This window comes from Oncorhynchus mykiss, chromosome 26 (assembly GCF_013265735.2).
Source record: "Oncorhynchus mykiss isolate Arlee chromosome 26, USDA_OmykA_1.1, whole genome shotgun sequence".
Lineage (NCBI taxonomy): Eukaryota > Metazoa > Chordata > Actinopteri > Salmoniformes > Salmonidae > Oncorhynchus > Oncorhynchus mykiss.
In genome coordinates this window covers 43,163,496-43,179,957 of record NC_048590.1, presented here as the reverse complement: position 1 = coordinate 43,179,957, position 16,462 = coordinate 43,163,496, and the positions used below count along the sequence as shown (strand labels likewise).

Sequence of the window (16,462 nt, the reverse complement as noted above, 5' to 3'; positions counted from 1 at the left end):
CCTGGAAGGACTATGGATAACCCTTTACATAAAATGGTTCTTATACCTCTGTAGTAATGCTGAAGTTACTCTAGTAGTGATATTACAACAGTAATTAGCCACAGTGTTTGTAGTGACAATCTTAGTATAAAGTGGAACTAAAGATTTGTATAAACACGACAGATCGTCAAAGCAACATTTCTGACTTTGTGGTCCTCAGGAAAGATTGTTTTCAAATGTCACTTAAAGGGACATTACACTTTCAAGTCAAAGTTTGTCAGACGTTTTCAGACCTTAAAGTAGTCTGATGTAAAAACATAGCCACATCCCACAACATTGGTTGTTTAGAAGCAGGAAACCAGGAAATTAGACAGTGTTCATCATTGAGGAATATAGCTACAAATATCTAACAAACCTTTTGAGTGAAATGTCCTTTAAAGATGTTTGCAGGTCTAACTAAGGTGGTTATTTGCAGGTGTAACAAAGCGTGTTTAGTGAACGATAACTAGTCATTCTTAGAGTCCAAGAGTTGTTTTTTTTCATAGTCTGGGAACAGGGTTGGAAAAAACTCTGGGCCCAAAATCAATTGGGAGTGGGACATCAATTTCATTGTCATTAATCTCATCACTCTTTTACAAAATAGTCTTTAGAAAATAGTTATGTTCAACTGAGTAAGTCTCAAAGGCTGGTGTCTATAAATATATAAAAAGTATTCTCCGCAGAGGAAGGTTTCTTCCTCTGAAGGTTCCTTGGTAGAACATTTTCATTGCTGTCTCCTTGATCCAAGTCTTTGTTAAAAAAGTGTAGAGACGGGGCCTTATTCTAATAGAAATGAACCTTGTATCCTTGTTGAAGCAGCATGAGGACTGGGCCCAGTCCCATTACAGCAACACCACTGTATCGTTAGTGAGATCTGGCCTGGTTTCAATCCAGCTACACCACAGTCTCCTTGCTCATGTCATTGTCTCCTTGCTGAGCGTACAGTGGATACTGGGACCAGTCCCACTCCAGCTACACCAAAGTATCCTTGCCCAGGAAACCATATACATTAAGACCAGTAGTTGGTGATAGTCATCCACGTGTTCCTATGAAAGCTCCCGATGGCGCATGGAATTATTCTAATTTGAAGCGGACCATATTGCTGAATGGCGCCAAAGAATCACTAAGGATCATGGTGAAAGTGGCAGTAACTAGCGAAGGATCATGGTCAATGTAGTCATTTTCATCCTGCCTGAGAGAGCCTGCTCGTAGCTTTATGGTCCCTGATTGGTCTGTGTCAGCACCTGATCCTGTGTGATGACAAATGTAGCAGTCAGAATGGATCACTATTTAATATAATTTCTCGATTTGTAGCGAACTTTTAAATAATTCACCATTGGGATTGAACTTGATCATAATAAACACATTTTGGAGTCCAAAACGGGCGTAAAAATATATATGTTTGGCCGTTCTGGCGATGGTTGACATAGGCTTTTTTGGGCAGACCAGGGCTTTTGGCACCACTAGGTTGCTGTGCAGTAGCTAACCAGCAGAGCTTGTGACTTCACGCTCCAGACCGGACACTGGGGACCTGATAAATGTGACACTAGAAATGTGACACTAGACCCCGTCCCATTCTGGCTACATCACAGTCTTCTTGCCAAAGTATCGTGGACACTGCACCCAGTTCCACTCCATCTATACCACAGTCTCCTTTCTGGTGTCCTTTCTAAGGAAGCTGAGGCTCAGTGTGTGGTGTGTGTGCATGGTTCGTGCTGGTCGGGGGATCTGTAGCCTAACTCTCTGGTCTGTCTGTTTCCACGTCCTGAACAGGTGGATGTGATAGCGCAGCGACACCTGGTGGTGGAAGAGAGCAGTTGATTTTTACCAGACAGTGGCTTAAAGGGACATTTTTTTAACTTCATGTTCACTTCAGCACCACCCCAACATCAACATATGTGAAAACAGAGCATTTCTATGTTTTGTATTAATAAAGATAGAGGAAGATACGTGTTTCCAATGATATCAACCAATTGGTAGGCAATGCCTACTCATAATTGGTTAAAATCACATGATGCACACAGATGTCATTGGAAACGTTTATCTTCCTCTATCTTTTTTTACTACAAAACATAGAAACGCACCATTTTCACACATGTTGATGTTGCGGTGGTGCTGGAGATGATGAGTATGACAAGGGAAAACTGTGACATTTCTCTTTAAGTCAGGGAAGTTTGTAGTGGCTGTTCTAAAAAAACAGAACCATAGATTACAATCTCTCCTGGTGCATAGACTACCTTCAGGGTGAGGAACCATCTAACATTAAGTTGTAAAATACTTAACTTCCCCTTTAATTTAAACACAGGTGACTTCACTTATGCAAGCTGTGTTTGTTTACTTCCCCAACCAGGGCCATGTTGATTAGGCACCAAACTGAAGAAAACGGACAGCAAAGATGGTGGATAATGAAGACGTCGCAAAAAGTCAGTTAATCATTGCTTCCTGTCTGTGTAAGTGGGCGTTCTCTCTCTCGCTTAAGCATGCTTTCCACGTGAGCGTACATAGGTAAGCATGCTCAAAGATGCTCACTTGAGAGAGGGAACGTCCACGTACACGTCCACATACACATTAAAAAGGTTTTAAATGGAAAACTGCCCAATAACAGCTGGCTTTGGTTTACACTATCATCTCTGACAGATAGTAATGAATGGAAGTCTATGGGATCAGCTAGCTTTAGCACAATCAGCTAGCTTTTCCCATAGACTTTGTCATTGCGCTAACGCTAGTTAGCATTGGTGAAACTACCTCTAGCTTTCTTAGTAATTCTATTTACTTTGTTCCACCATTACACTATATACCAGTGGAGGCTGGTGGAGGCTGGTGGAAGGAGCTATAGGAGGATGGGCTCATTGTAATGGCTGGAACGGAAGAAATGGAACGGAGTCAAACATGGTTTCTGTGTGTTTGATACCGTTCCGTTTATTCCATTCCAGCCTGTCCTCCTATAGCTCCTCCCACCAGCCTCCACTGCTATACACAATCCCAATGTAACCCCAACCCACAACAGCCCCAACAACTCACCACAGTCCAGAAGCAGTAGATGGTGAAGAGAGCCAGGGTGAGCACCATGAGTCCAACAGCCTCCATACTGTTACTGAAATACAGGTCCATGGCACCCTGCACACACAGCCATCCTGATAGGCTAGCCAGCGGCGTGATGAACAGGAAGCAGATGACGTCACCGCAGAGCGTCCGTCTCTGGTGCTGCATGGCTGGTGAGCCCAGCCACTGAGGAAGGGAGGGAGGGAGAGAGGGGACGGGGGAGGTGGGGGATGTACTGTAATTAGAATGGATAGAATGACGGTAATATCAGTTCAGTTCAAAATGACATTAAGCACCGCATGACTTCATATGTGTCGTTCACTGACACAGAGAGGAGGCCAGGGAACATAAAGTTAGAGTGGGTAGACCAGACAACAGAACCATCTAAATCACTGTTATGTACAATACAGTATCTACACTAGATGGTGTTGGCTTTTGGCTTTTGGATGAGTGTCGAAAATCACATTTCACTTTAGAATTTGAGACTTTAAAATGTTAACCACTGAATATTGTACGCTGTGGTGATGGACCAGGCTGTATCTCCATTCATCTGTCAGATCAGCTGTTGTTTTGTCTCCTACTCTGTGTGTGTGTGTGTGTGTGTGTGTGTGTGTGTGTGTGTGTGTGTGTGTGTGTGTGTGTGTGTGTGTGTGTGTGTGTGTGTCTCGTACATTAGCTCCCTCCATACAACACATGGTTCTTAACAGATTACCCGGTGCCAGTGGCCAGCACACATGCGATAGGCTGGGAGGAGACCATTAATACAAGACGACGTAATGTCCTATCCTGTCCTGAGGAATCTCATAGAGATGCATTACAAAGCTCATATCTTTGCAATGGCTGCTTCTGTTTCAGCATGGGCAGTGCCATTGAGGGCAATGCTGTCTCCATTTAAAGTAGACAATCCCCTCTTTTTCTACTTCTGAGAGGGAATTGCCAGTTTCGAAATAAACGGAAAAGGTGCATAGCACCACTTACTGTGCTGGAGTGTGTATAATCTGGAAGTATCGGCTAAAGCCAAGGTTGGTTATTCACTGTCGCCTGCCATTACGGAACGTTTTCTCAGGAATCTATTTAATTGGCTGACCCCTTCTGCTGACCTGGATGAAATTCTGGGATCCTTCCTTAAGCCATTGCAAGTCCCACCCAGTTGACTACTTCACAATGATGAAAGCCCTTGATATCACTGTGCCCATGCTAAAACAGTGTTTGGGCCAAGTGAACCATCTATCAAACTCTATGGAGCAGCTGCAGCTCAGCTACAGCTAGTGACAGGAAACACCATCTAATCTGTTTCTCAGGCTAAGTGGCTTTACTGGTAAAAGCAGTCAGTGACATCACACACTCCAATGTGAATCCAGCTAGGGGCTCTGTTCAGGAGGGTGAATTGTTACACAATGGCCAGATAGAAATGTATTGAATAGAATTGATAGGGTTATGTGGACTGTAGTATAGGGAATCGTTGCAGTTCTACACATTATATATATCTATCTGCAACCTGAATAATGTTTGTTTTCTTCTCTTCTATGAAGACTATCTCTGAGACAGCAGTTTGTATATTCCTTAATGGGTTTGAAATTAAGTGACAGGTGGGTTGGGGTAAATTCCATTTCAATTGAGTCAATTCAGGAAGTGAATTGAAAGTGACCTCAATCCTGATAAATTGAGACTGCATAATATAGTTGATGTACAGTGCATACGGAAAGTACTTTTCCCACATTTTGTTACTTTACAGTCTTATTCTAAAATGTATTACATTGTTTTTCCCCCTCATCAATCTTCACACTATACCCCATAATAACAAAGAAGAAAATGTTTTTTCGAAATTTAGCAAAGTTAATATTAATAAAATAAACAAACTGAAAATATCACATTTACATAAATATTCTGAACATTTACTCATTACTTTGTTGAAGCACCATTGCCAGCGTAGCTGCACAGCCATTTTCAGGTCTCTGCAGAGATGTTTGATCGGGTTCAAGTCCAGGCTCTGGCTGGACCACTCAAGGACATTCAGAGACTTGTCCCGAAGCTACTCCTGCTTTGTCTTGACTGTGTGCTTAGGGTTGTTGTCCTGTTGGAAGGTGAACCTTCGCCCCCTTCTGAGGTCCTGAGCTCTCTGGAACAGGTTTTCATCAAGGTTCTTTCTGTACTTTGCTCTGTTCAGCTTTCCCTCGATCCTGATAATTCTCCCAGTCCCTGCCTCTGAAAAATATCCCCACAGCATGATGCTGCCACAACCATGCTTCACTGTAGTGATGGTGCCAGGATTCCTCCAGACGTGACACTTGGTATTCAGGCCAAAGACTTGAATCTTGGTTTCATCAGACCATATAAACTTGTTCCTTATGTTCTGAGTCCTTTAGGTGCCTTTTGGCAAACTCCAAGCGGGCTGTCATGTGTCTTTTACTGAGGAGTGGCTTCCGTCTGGCCACTCTCCATAAAGGCCTGATTGGTGGAGTGCTGCAGAGATGGTTGTCGTTCTGGAAGGTTCTCCCATCTCCACAGAGGAGCTCTGTCAGAGTGACAATCGGGTTTTTGGTCACCTCCCTGACCAAGGCCCTTCTTCCTGATTGCTCAGTTTGGCAGGGCGGCCAGCTTTAAGAAGAGTCTTGGTGGTTCCAAACTTTTCTATTTAAGAATGATGGACGTCACTGTGTTCTTGGGGACCTTCAACGCTGCAGAAATGTTTTGGTGCCCTTTCCCAGATCTGTGCCACAACACAATCCTGTCTTGGAGCTCTATGGACAATTCCTTCGACCTCATGGCTTGGTTTTTGTTCTGACATGCACTGTCAACTGTGGGACCTTATATAGACAGGTGTGTGCCTTTCCTAATCATGTCCAATCAATTGAATTTACCACAGGTGGACTCCAAGTTGTAGAAACATCTCAAGGATGATCAGTGGAAACAGGATCCACCTGAGCTCAATTTTGAGTCTCATAGCAAAGTGTCTGAATACTTATGTAAATAAGGTATTTAAAAATATATATACAGTTGCACTGTTTTCCCTTTGTCATTATGAGGTATTGTGTGTAGATTAATAAGGAAAAAATATAATTCAATACATTTTAGAATAAGGTTGTAACGTAACAAAATGAATGTAGAAAAGGAAAGCTGTCTGAATACTTTCCAAATGCACTGTGTGTGATGACTATTTTACTGTAGTTTTATGGTGTTTTTTATGACATCTATTTTGTACCCCATTTGACTCTGTTTGATTAATTGCAGTTCAACCATTAATTACAATGAGCCCGTCCTACTATAGCTCCCCCCAACCAGCCTCCTCTGGTGTGTGCACCCTTTCTCCCGGAAATGTGTGTGGTTGCTTATGAGTGTGCGTTTGTTAGTGTATGTGTGCTTGAGCGTGTGTGTTTGCTTGCATGTGTCTATGCCTTAATGCATGTGAGTGCGTATGTCTCCGTCTCACCTAACACCACAGTAAAATTTCCATGAAGGACAGATCTATAATCAGCGTCCCCTCCCTTAATCCTAACCTTAACCAATAGTGGGGGGAAATGATAAACTGACCCAAGATAAGCGTCTAGGGGTAACTTCACCCTACTCTTTCTCCCCTACCTCAGTGAGTGGCTTGGGCAGTCTCTCCAGGGCGTACTGGTGGTGGCAGAGTTCACAGCGGCTGCTGTTGGAGGCAGTGAGCCAGTGTTCCAGGCAGCCTCGGTGGACCATGGCCAGCGTCCCTGAACACTCACAGGGGGAGAGCAGCTCCCCGACACCCCCTCCCTCGTGACAGATACGACAGAAGGGCTCCTCACTGCTAAGACTGCAGGACAACAGAGAGACAAAGTCAACACAGGGCAAAACGGAGAGTCCAGGGATGAGTCCCTAATGGCACACTATTCCCTTTATTTGACACCACAGGGGTCTGGTCTAAAGTAGTGCACTATATAGGGAATAAGGAGACATTTGGGACCCAGACAAGGAGGACGTAAGAGAGAGTCAATGAATGTTATTGTACATCATTTAAATCCCCGTATTAAAGGATTCTTCTATGAATAACCTCACATACAACTTCTCTAACCCCCCTCCTTCTTGTACCATGTGTTCTTATCCTCTCTCTTCCTCACTGTGTTTCACTCTCTCTCCCTTGCCTCCCTTTGTGGGTGTTTCTGTGTGTGTGTGTGTGTGTGTGTGTGTGTGTGTGTGTGTGTGTGTGTGTGTGTGTGTGTGTGTGTGTGTGTGTGTTCTGTGTGTTGTGTGTCTGTTTGTTTCCTGACCCACCTGTCGGTGCTGGGGCTGTGAGTCATTGAGGGGGAGTGGCCATAGCAGTCCATCACTTCCTGAGGACAGGGGTCAGACTCCTCCCCTCGTTCCTCCTCAGGCACGACCTTCATTTCTCCTACAGGACTGCATACCTGCGGGCCCAGGAGCTGCTCTGGGGCCATGGCTGCTACAGAGGGGGCCATTCAATCAGACTGGTGTGGGGTTCTGCTACACATTTGGACAATAATATATTAGCATCATATAATATCAGTGTACACTGTGATCATATATCTTGCAATGGTATTTGTTGGCAGGAGAATCAGTTCAAAACAATGAAGCCATGTGGCTAAATCCAGGAGTTTGACCATCCAACTATTTGACTGTGAGGTTGATTATGGCAAAATCAAGTCCCAATTTGAATTGAATTATGTCAGGAATACACTCCCATATACAGTAAGTAGCTTTGACACAGCCACTACCAATGACCTCTAGCCATTTACACTAATACATAAGACTATTATGGAAGGTCTATCTATGTTCAGTATAGTCAATCCTAGTCACTGAGGGCACTCTGCAGGCTACAGCGGCTGTGAGAAGAGAGATGAATCACAACTGAAATAACACATCCTCTCTAGGTCCCTTATTTGATTAGACGTCCTTCTGTATAAGAGACACTGTTAATGGAATCTAGTTACTACCATGTCAGATATGAAGATGAATTTGTTATTATATCTGAACTGCACATAATGCCTGATGGTAGGGAAACCTGTTGACACCATTCAAACTGTAATACCTATTGAAGCAAGAATCTTTAGGTGCTACATCAATTTTTGGACTTATAAACACTTATAAATGCTTCATGAGCTTAGTTCAACTGTTGTAACCCATCAGAACCCAAAATATAAGCTTGTTTTACTCCAATGTTTGTCAACAACGTAAATGTAAACACACACTGTATAGCGTTAAAACATGGTTAAAACTGTCATTTTAATACCATAAATGGTCAGTCTTTGCATCCATAGCTCTGTCTTTGAATTTGAGAGTGGTTACATTTCTCCAGCCCTATCCCTCAGTTTTTTACCAAAACAAAGACGGAGTTTCTGTTTTGTTATTGTATTAACTGCAGATTCTAGCTTTAAGCCTAATAATGCAATGATTCATACAAAACATACAACTAATGTTCAATTGAATTGACTAAATATTTCTAAAGTTGAGTACTTCTTTCACTACCAAAGCCTTCTTGCAGAGACAGTATAGCCCACATGTTCAGTATCACAAACAATTTCACTGAATCACCAAAACACTAGCGCCAATACACCGATACCTAAGCTGCTACTGTAGGCACAGCCAAGATAACATCAAACACACATGGGTCATCCTTCTATGAGTGGACTGCCTTTAGGGTCATGTCATTCTGTCAATCTATTCATTTCACCTCATTGTAACATTCTGTAATGAAGAGCACGTGTTGAACTTCATAATAAATCATGTTTTCCCAGGTCAAGAGGTTAAATAAAGTGGGTTCAAATCTTGATGTGGGACATGCCAAAATGGGAGAGAGAGAGAGAGGGAGAGAGAGAGAGAGAGAGAGAGTGAGAGGGAGAGAGAGAGAGAGAGCGAGAGAGAGAGGGAGAGAGAGAGGGAGAGAGAGATAGAGAGAGAGAGAGAGAGAGAGAGAGAGGGAGAGAGAGAGAGAGAGCGAGAGGGAGAGAGAGAGAGAGAGAGAGAGAGAGAGAGAGAGAGAGGGAGAGAGAGAGAGACAGTGAGAGACGTAAACAAGTGATCTTACCATCCCAGTAGAGTTCTTCATGTCACCAGGCCTCAATAAAAAGTGTGAAGCCCTACTCTCAAGGGCTGCTTGCTATTTCTCTGTCTCTCTCTCTTCTCTATATCCCTTTCTGTGTGAGTGTCTGTGTGTGTGAGACAGAGAGAGTGAGAAACTCAGTCGCAGCAGTAGCAGCGTGTGTGTGGCTGCAGATGAAGTATCCTGAAGGTCGACCGGTCGGCCAGGGGGTGAGAAGAGAACAGTAAAGGATTATCTGGAGTAGAGCAGGGGAGAGGAGAGTAGCCCTCCCCCAGCTTCGGCCCTGATCAGACCAGACACACAGAAATCCTATTCACATCACAGCCAGTTACACCGGGAGCCACTCCTACTCACCATAATATCCCCATAATCCTGTTACAGACAGCCTCAACCAAGGCCCTTTCACTCATTGAGCCCGCGTCTCGGTCCATATGGTAATGCTCCCAGAATAAACCTTCCATGGAGGAGCGAAGGTGGTGGCTGAGGCAAGGGTTTTGGTGTACTCTTTTATTTTGGTTGATATTATTCATTTGACAGGGAAGTACACGTGAATTCTTTGGATGAGGGAAGAGAAGTTTTGTTATACTTCATTTTCGTATTCTACGTTGACAGAGACAGTGTACTGTATAATGATGCAGTAGTTTTGTTATACTTCAGTGGTGTGTGTGTGTGTGTGAGTGTTTTTGTTTCTGCACTTTAGAGAGCACACTTGCTGTGACCATCTATTCGGCCAGAGGAAATTCGAAGTGGGATGGAGATCTTTTAACCACATTCCTCATAGCAGATCAACTAAGCCTTGACTATAGAATTCAATAGGTCTGACACTCTGTCATGACTGTCAATGGAGGCAGCAGACTGTAAAGTGTTTAATACGTCTCCCACAGAGCCCACAGCTCAGACCCTCCAGTTGTCTGTGTCTGAGAGCCTACTCAATGAGGCGACGAGGGCAGGATGGAAGAAGTACTTAGGTAGGCAACAGAATGACATCAGAGGGGTGCATCACAAAGCAGGATCCTATAAGTAAGCCAGCTGACTTCGATAAACGTTGATATGTACTTGGGGATTTTCTATTTTATTAGGAAGGAAGCAAATTAATTTGGGTGGGAGATATATCCAGTAAATCATACCATTATAGTTTCTAGTCTTTTTCTGTGAACTGGGATTATAGGACGTTTTTTTGTTGTTGAATATTTAGGGAAGATAACTGGTTCTTTGATCCTGCCTTGTGACGTCACTTTCTGCCTCTATCACCAAACTGAGTTTGACTTGATAAATAGATAAATAGTCAGGGTTGTTTTTCCCTCGGGTTTTGTGCAAGCAGTGATTCAGAGTTTAAAAGCCAGTGTTGGTTTAACCTGTTATTGTACATGTTATGGGAAGGAGTTGGTGTCGAAACAATTGTGTCAAGAACATTTTGACATCATTCACAATAGGGGGAGAGAAACTGTTGCAATATTTTTAATGAAAAGTGTCAGGGAGGAAGATTTTGTAGCCTATAAACTGAGAGAACGTGAGAAAGCATTTGCCACTGTCTGCAAGATTAGAGATTAGTAGCGAGCAGGCAAGGCCAGTAAAAGAGGCCTTTCCATTCATATCTATATGGCTTCTATTCTCATTATACGTTCACACTAAGCTCAGATGAAAGTATTGCTGGAGCACTCTGAAGAGGACTTGTTGGAGTGGAGAGAGACTTACTCTTGGACTGGCAAAGCTGGTCTCTGTGAGTTTCTCTCTCTCTCTCTCTCTCTCTCTCTCTCTCTCTCTCTCTCTCTCTCTGTCTCACATGCTCTCCTCCTCTCTCCTCCACCCCCCCCCCCCTCTCCTAATCCTGTCTGCCATTCATTCACTGGCTGCCTCTTGACAAAGCCCAGAGGTACAGAGTTCCGGACATCCTTGGGCATTCTGTCATGAACAACCGGAGAGGATGGATAATTCCTCTGACACTCCTGCAGCAGTAGCACACATAACCCCAGACGCAACAGATTACCTCCCAGAATAGAAACACCACAAATGATTCCCAACGTCACATCGCCTTGGAAAAAGGACTTCCTATTTTTAGAAGGGGGGTCTGTCAAGACGGGGCTAGGGTGAAGTTGGGGGCAGGGGTTTAGGATGAGATGGAGTTGTGTCTCGTCCCCACTCTCTCTTTCAATTCAATTTCAATTTAAGGGCTTTATTGGCATGGTAAACATATGTTTACATTGTCAAAGCAAGTGAAATAGATAATAAACAAAAGTTACATAAACAATATCAAATGTACAGTAAACATTACACTCATAAAAGTTACAAAATAATAAAGACATTTCAAATGTCATATTATGTGCAAATAGTTAAAGTACAAAAGGGAAAATTAATAAACATAAATATGGGTTTGTTCTTCACTGGTTGACCTTTTCTTGTGGCAACAGGTCACAAATATTGCTGCTGTGATGGCACACTGGTATTTCACCCAAATTATATGGGAGTTTGTCAAAATTGGGCTTGTTTTCAAATTCTTTGTGGGTTTCTGTAATTTGAGGGAAATGTGTGTCTCTAATATGGTCATACATTGGGCAGGAGGTTAGGAAGTGCAATTCAGTTTCCACCTCATTTTGTGGGCAGTGTGCACATAGCCTGTCTTCCCTTGAGAGTCAGGTCTGCCTATGGCGGCCTTTCTCAATAGCAAGGCTATGCTCACTGAGTCTGTACATAGTCAAAGTGTGAGATCTCCCCAAGGAGATGTGGGTGTGGAGTCAGGCGCAGGAGAAACCAGTTCCAAAGAAAAGGGCGTTTTATTTAACTAGCTCAAAAAACAACAGGACACCGGACTACAGTAATAGCCACGAAAACCCGACTCAGACACAGTTCAGGGAAAAAACACCTGTAAAACATGAGCTAATAAAACGAAACCCAAATTCACTGACAGTTCAAACGAAAACAATTCCGCATGGCACACTGTGGTATTTCACCCAGTAGATATGGGAGTTTATCAAAATGGGGCTTGTTTTCAAATTCTTTGTGTATCTGTGTAATCTGAGGGAAATATGTGTCTCTAATATGGTCATACATTGGGCAGGAGGCTAGGAAGTGCAACTCGGTTTCCACCTGTGGGCAGTGTGCACATAACCTGTTTTCCCTTGAGAGTCAGGTCTGCCTATGGCGGCCTTTCTCAATAGCAAGGCTATGTTCACTCAGTCTCTACATAGTCAAAGCTTTCTTTAAGTTTGGGTCAGTCACAGTGTATTCTGCCACTGTGTACTCTCTGTTTAGGGCCAAATAGCATTCTAGTTTGCTCTGTTTTTTTGTTAGTTCTTTCCAATGTGTCAAGTAATTATCTGTTTATTTCTCATGATTTGGTTGGGTCTAATTGTGTTGCTGATCTGGGGCTCTGTGGGGTATGTTTGTGTTTGTGAACAGAGCCCCAGGACCAGCTTGCTTAGGGGACTCTTCTCCATGTTCATCTCTCTGTAGGTGATGGATTTGTTGTGGAAGTTTTGGGAATCGCTTCCTTTTTAGGTGGTTTTAGAATTTAACGTCTCTTTTCTGGATTTTTATAATTAGCAGGTATCAGCCTAATTCTGCTCTGCATACATTATTTTGTGTTTTACGTTGTACACTGAGGATATTTTAGAAATTTGGTGTTTGTCCCATTTTGTGAATTCTTGATTGGTGATTGGACCCCAGACCTCACAACCATAAAGGGCAATGGGTTTTATATCTGATTCAAGTATTTTTTGCCAGATCCTTATTGGTATGTCGAATTCTATGTTCCTTTTGATGGCATAGAAGGCCCTTCTTGCCTTCTCTCTCTCCGACTACCTCTGTCTGTCTGTTTGTCTCGCTCTCTCTCTCTGCCTGGCCCCTGGGTTCACTTCCTTTGTCTAGGGATGGAGCCCCTGTAATCCCCCAAGCGGACGACTTGAGGGGCCACTCCACAGTCACTCCACAGAGTACACACAGAGGGTTAAATCCAATGGATCCCTCCTCTCGTGAATAAGCAGTACCAAACATGAGAGACATTGACACATTAGAAATGAAAATGGTTTAAATGTTGTTTTTTAAATGTTTTTTTAATATTTGTCATTTTGCACACACACAGGAGTGTGTTCTGTTGATTGTGTGCGACCCACTCTATTCAGGTCATTTTTATTCTGTTAGACTAACATTGTGTGACAGAGTGCTGGCACAAGGACAGACAGACCCATTGATCGATCGACAGGCAGACAGGCAGACTAACAGACAGAGAGAGCTGAGACCCAGACAGGCAGACTAACAGACAGAGAGAGCTGAGACCCAGACAGACAGACTAACAGACAGAGAGAGCTGAGACCAAGACAGACAGACTAACAGACAGAGAGAGCTGAGACCCAGACAGACAGACTAACAGACAGAGAGAGCTGAGACCCAGACAGACAGACTAACAGACAGAGAGAGCTGAGACCCAGACAGACAGACTAACAGACAGAGAGAGCTGAGACCCAGACAGACAGACTAACAGATAGAGAGAGCTGAGACCCAGACAGACAGACTAACAGACAGAGAGAGCTGAGACCCAGACTAACAGACAGAGAGAGCTGAGACCCAGACAGACAGACTAACAGACAGAGAGAGCTGAGACCCAGACAGACAGACTAACAGACAGAGAGAGCTGAGACCCAGACAGACAGACTAACAGACAGAGAGAGCTGAGACCCAGACAGACAGACTAACAGACAGAGAGAGCTGAGACCCAGACAGACAGACTAACAGACAGAGAGAGCTGAGACCCAGACAGACAGACTAACAGACAGAGAGAGCTGAGACCCAGACAGACAGACTAACAGACAGAGAGAGCTGAGACCCAGACAGACAGACTAACAGACAGAGAGAGCTGAGACCCAGACAGACAGACTAACAGACAGAGAGAGCTGAGACCCAGACAGACAGACTAACAGACAGAGAGAGCTGAGACCCAGACAGACAGACTAACAGACAGAGAGAGCTGAGACCCAGACAGACAGACTAACAGACAGAGAGAGCTGAGACCCAGACAGACAGACCCAGTCATTCATGGCTAGACAGACAGACAGACAGACAGACAGACAGACAGACAGACAGACAGACAGACAGACAGACAGACAGACTAACAGACAGAGAGAGCTGAGACCCAGACAGGCAGACTAACAGACAGAGAGAGCTGAGAACCCAGACAGACAGACTAACAGATAGAGAGAGCTGAGACCCAGACAGACAGACTAACAGACAGAGAGAGCTGAGACCCAGACAGGCAGACTAACAGACAGAGAGAGCTGAGACCCAGACAGACAGACTAACAGACAGAGAGAGCTGAGACCCAGACAGACAGACTAACAGACAGAGAGAGCTGAGAACCAGACAGACAGACTAACAGACAGAGAGAGCTGAGACCCAGACAGACAGACAGACAGACAGACAGACAGACAGACAGACAGACAGACAGACAGACAGACATGGCTAGACAGGGCTGTTTGAAGTAAGCCAACGGTTCAGGGACTGTTTTATCTGTGGGGTCTCTGTCATTTGATGGTGGCAGACGTTTCAAGGGTCTTTTTTAAAGCACTGATAACAGGATTGGCTAGTGATCAGAGAGGAGCAGCCACAACAACAAGATAACAAGAAGATAAAATATCATTCACTTTATTGTCTGTTGTTTTACCCTAAATCTTTATATTTTGGTAGAATGTAAGCGAGCTAAGGTTGCACAATTCCAGTCACTTTTCCAAAATTCCTAACTATTCTAGAAATTCTGGTTGGAAGACTCTTGGAATAAGGATGAGAGTAAGCGGAAATACTCCAGTGAATTTGTGGAAAGTTCCCAGAATTTTGTAATGCTAAAGCAACATTCATTTCCCATTGAAAGTGTGTTTCTGTACAAGCTTCTATCTTGTAAGCTAAGGGTTAAAAATAGTTACATTTGCTAAGAGACAGAAAAACATTTTATAGTCATTCATCATCTATTTAAATAAAGTTGATATCGCAAACATGAATACACAAATATAATAAACAATTTGCGTATTCAACTAAATAAACCAACAGTACTCAAGGCTCCAAGAAATCGAGTTAGCACCTTCTTCAAGTCAAAAGTGTAAAAATACTTTCAAACTTTTCAATCTTTGATAACGAAAAATTCCTCTGTATTCTGTATCAGGGTAACATTTATACATTGATGTTCATTCATGGACAAGCTCATTGCCATGTCTTCAGGCCGCAGAGTAATCTATAAAGAATGTACATCAGCCAGCATTATCAGTCAGCTCTCTAAAGTAGTAGGGAGAGTCTCTTAGAAGAGGGTTTAAAACGGAACCCTGAAGACAAGAGAGAGAGGGAGAGGGTATGCCATGGGAGTGGTGTCAAATGGCCGTTTGTCCAGCTGGCTAGTGTATGTGTGTGTGTGTGTGTGTGTGTGTGTGTGTGTGTGTGTGTGTGTGTGTGTGTGTGTGTGTGTGTGTGTGTGTGTGTGTGTGTGTGTGTGTGTGTGTGTGTGTGTGTGTGTGTGTGTGTGTGTGTGTGTGTGAAAATACATGTGTGCCTTTGTGTCCATCTATGAATGTGTGTGTGAGACTGTTTTTGTGTGTGTGTCCATTCATTTGTGTATGTGTGTGTGTGTTTAGAATCATTCCTTATCTTTGAAGAAGTGCCAGGATGGGATGGCTCACTTGCCGAGATGACTCCACTTCTCTGGTTCAAAGACAGGAGACAGGAGAGTGGCTGCCTGTCTATTTACAGAGGAGCCGGGACTCCAGTGCATCTACAACCAGTGGATATCCTAAGAGTCTTGTACTACAGGACGGCTGGCGTGAGGGGAGGGCTCTACTGCAGGGCATCCAGTGCTAGAGGAGATCAGTGTATTGCTGTATATTTTAGGGCAGGGGGATAAAGTCTGTATGCTAGCACAATCAAGGTTAGAATGGGTCCAAGACTGGAGTGGGTCCAGGGCTGTAGCCCCAGCTCAGAGTGACGGTCCTCAGGTATTTCCTCCTAAGACAGCCAGGGTTGGAGTGGGTCCAGGGCTGTAGCCCCAGCTCAGAGTGACGGTCCTCAGGTATTTCCTCCTAAGACAGCCAGGGTTGGAGTGGGTCCAGAGGAGTGTTGGAGCTGCAAGTCAGAGCGGTGTATTTCAGAACAGACAGGGAAAAACCATCCAGGGCTTTATTACATCTACAACACAGGAGGCTGGATGAAGGGAGGTGTTGTCCTTCTTTGACCACTGTGTGTTCCAGGCAAGCTATCCAGGGCTACAGTGGATCTACAGCACCTGTTTCCTGTACATCCAGGACTGGCGGAGAGGAGAACTGGATCTGCCTACACTATAATTGATTGGATTTACATAACGCTTTTCAGTGTGCAAAGCGCTTTACATGCCGCTGTAGGCTACAC

The 16,462-nt window shown here is 43.9% G+C and overlaps 1 protein-coding gene across 2 annotated transcripts; it reads right to left on the bottom strand.

The window, feature by feature from the left end:
* Positions 1 to 55: 55 nt before the first annotated feature.
* LOC110506077 (E3 ubiquitin-protein ligase MARCHF3) lies at positions 56 to 9,280 on the bottom strand. Of its 2 annotated transcripts, none has more exons than XM_036963799.1 (5): positions 9,074 to 9,280; positions 7,303 to 7,512; positions 6,640 to 6,844; positions 3,040 to 3,246; positions 56 to 1,815 (listed from the first exon to the last, which is right to left on the bottom strand). In XM_036963799.1, the coding sequence occupies exons 2-5, from the start codon at positions 7,485 to 7,487 to the stop codon at positions 1,657 to 1,659; spliced, it is 756 nt and encodes a 251-aa protein (XP_036819694.1). In that variant the 5' UTR covers positions 7,488 to 7,512; positions 9,074 to 9,280; the 3' UTR covers positions 56 to 1,656. The 2 variants fall into 2 exon arrangements, with proteins under 2 accessions (XP_036819694.1, XP_036819695.1); XM_036963800.1 differs by having other exon boundaries at positions 7,303 to 7,509.
* Positions 9,281 to 16,462: the final 7,182 nt, after the last annotated feature.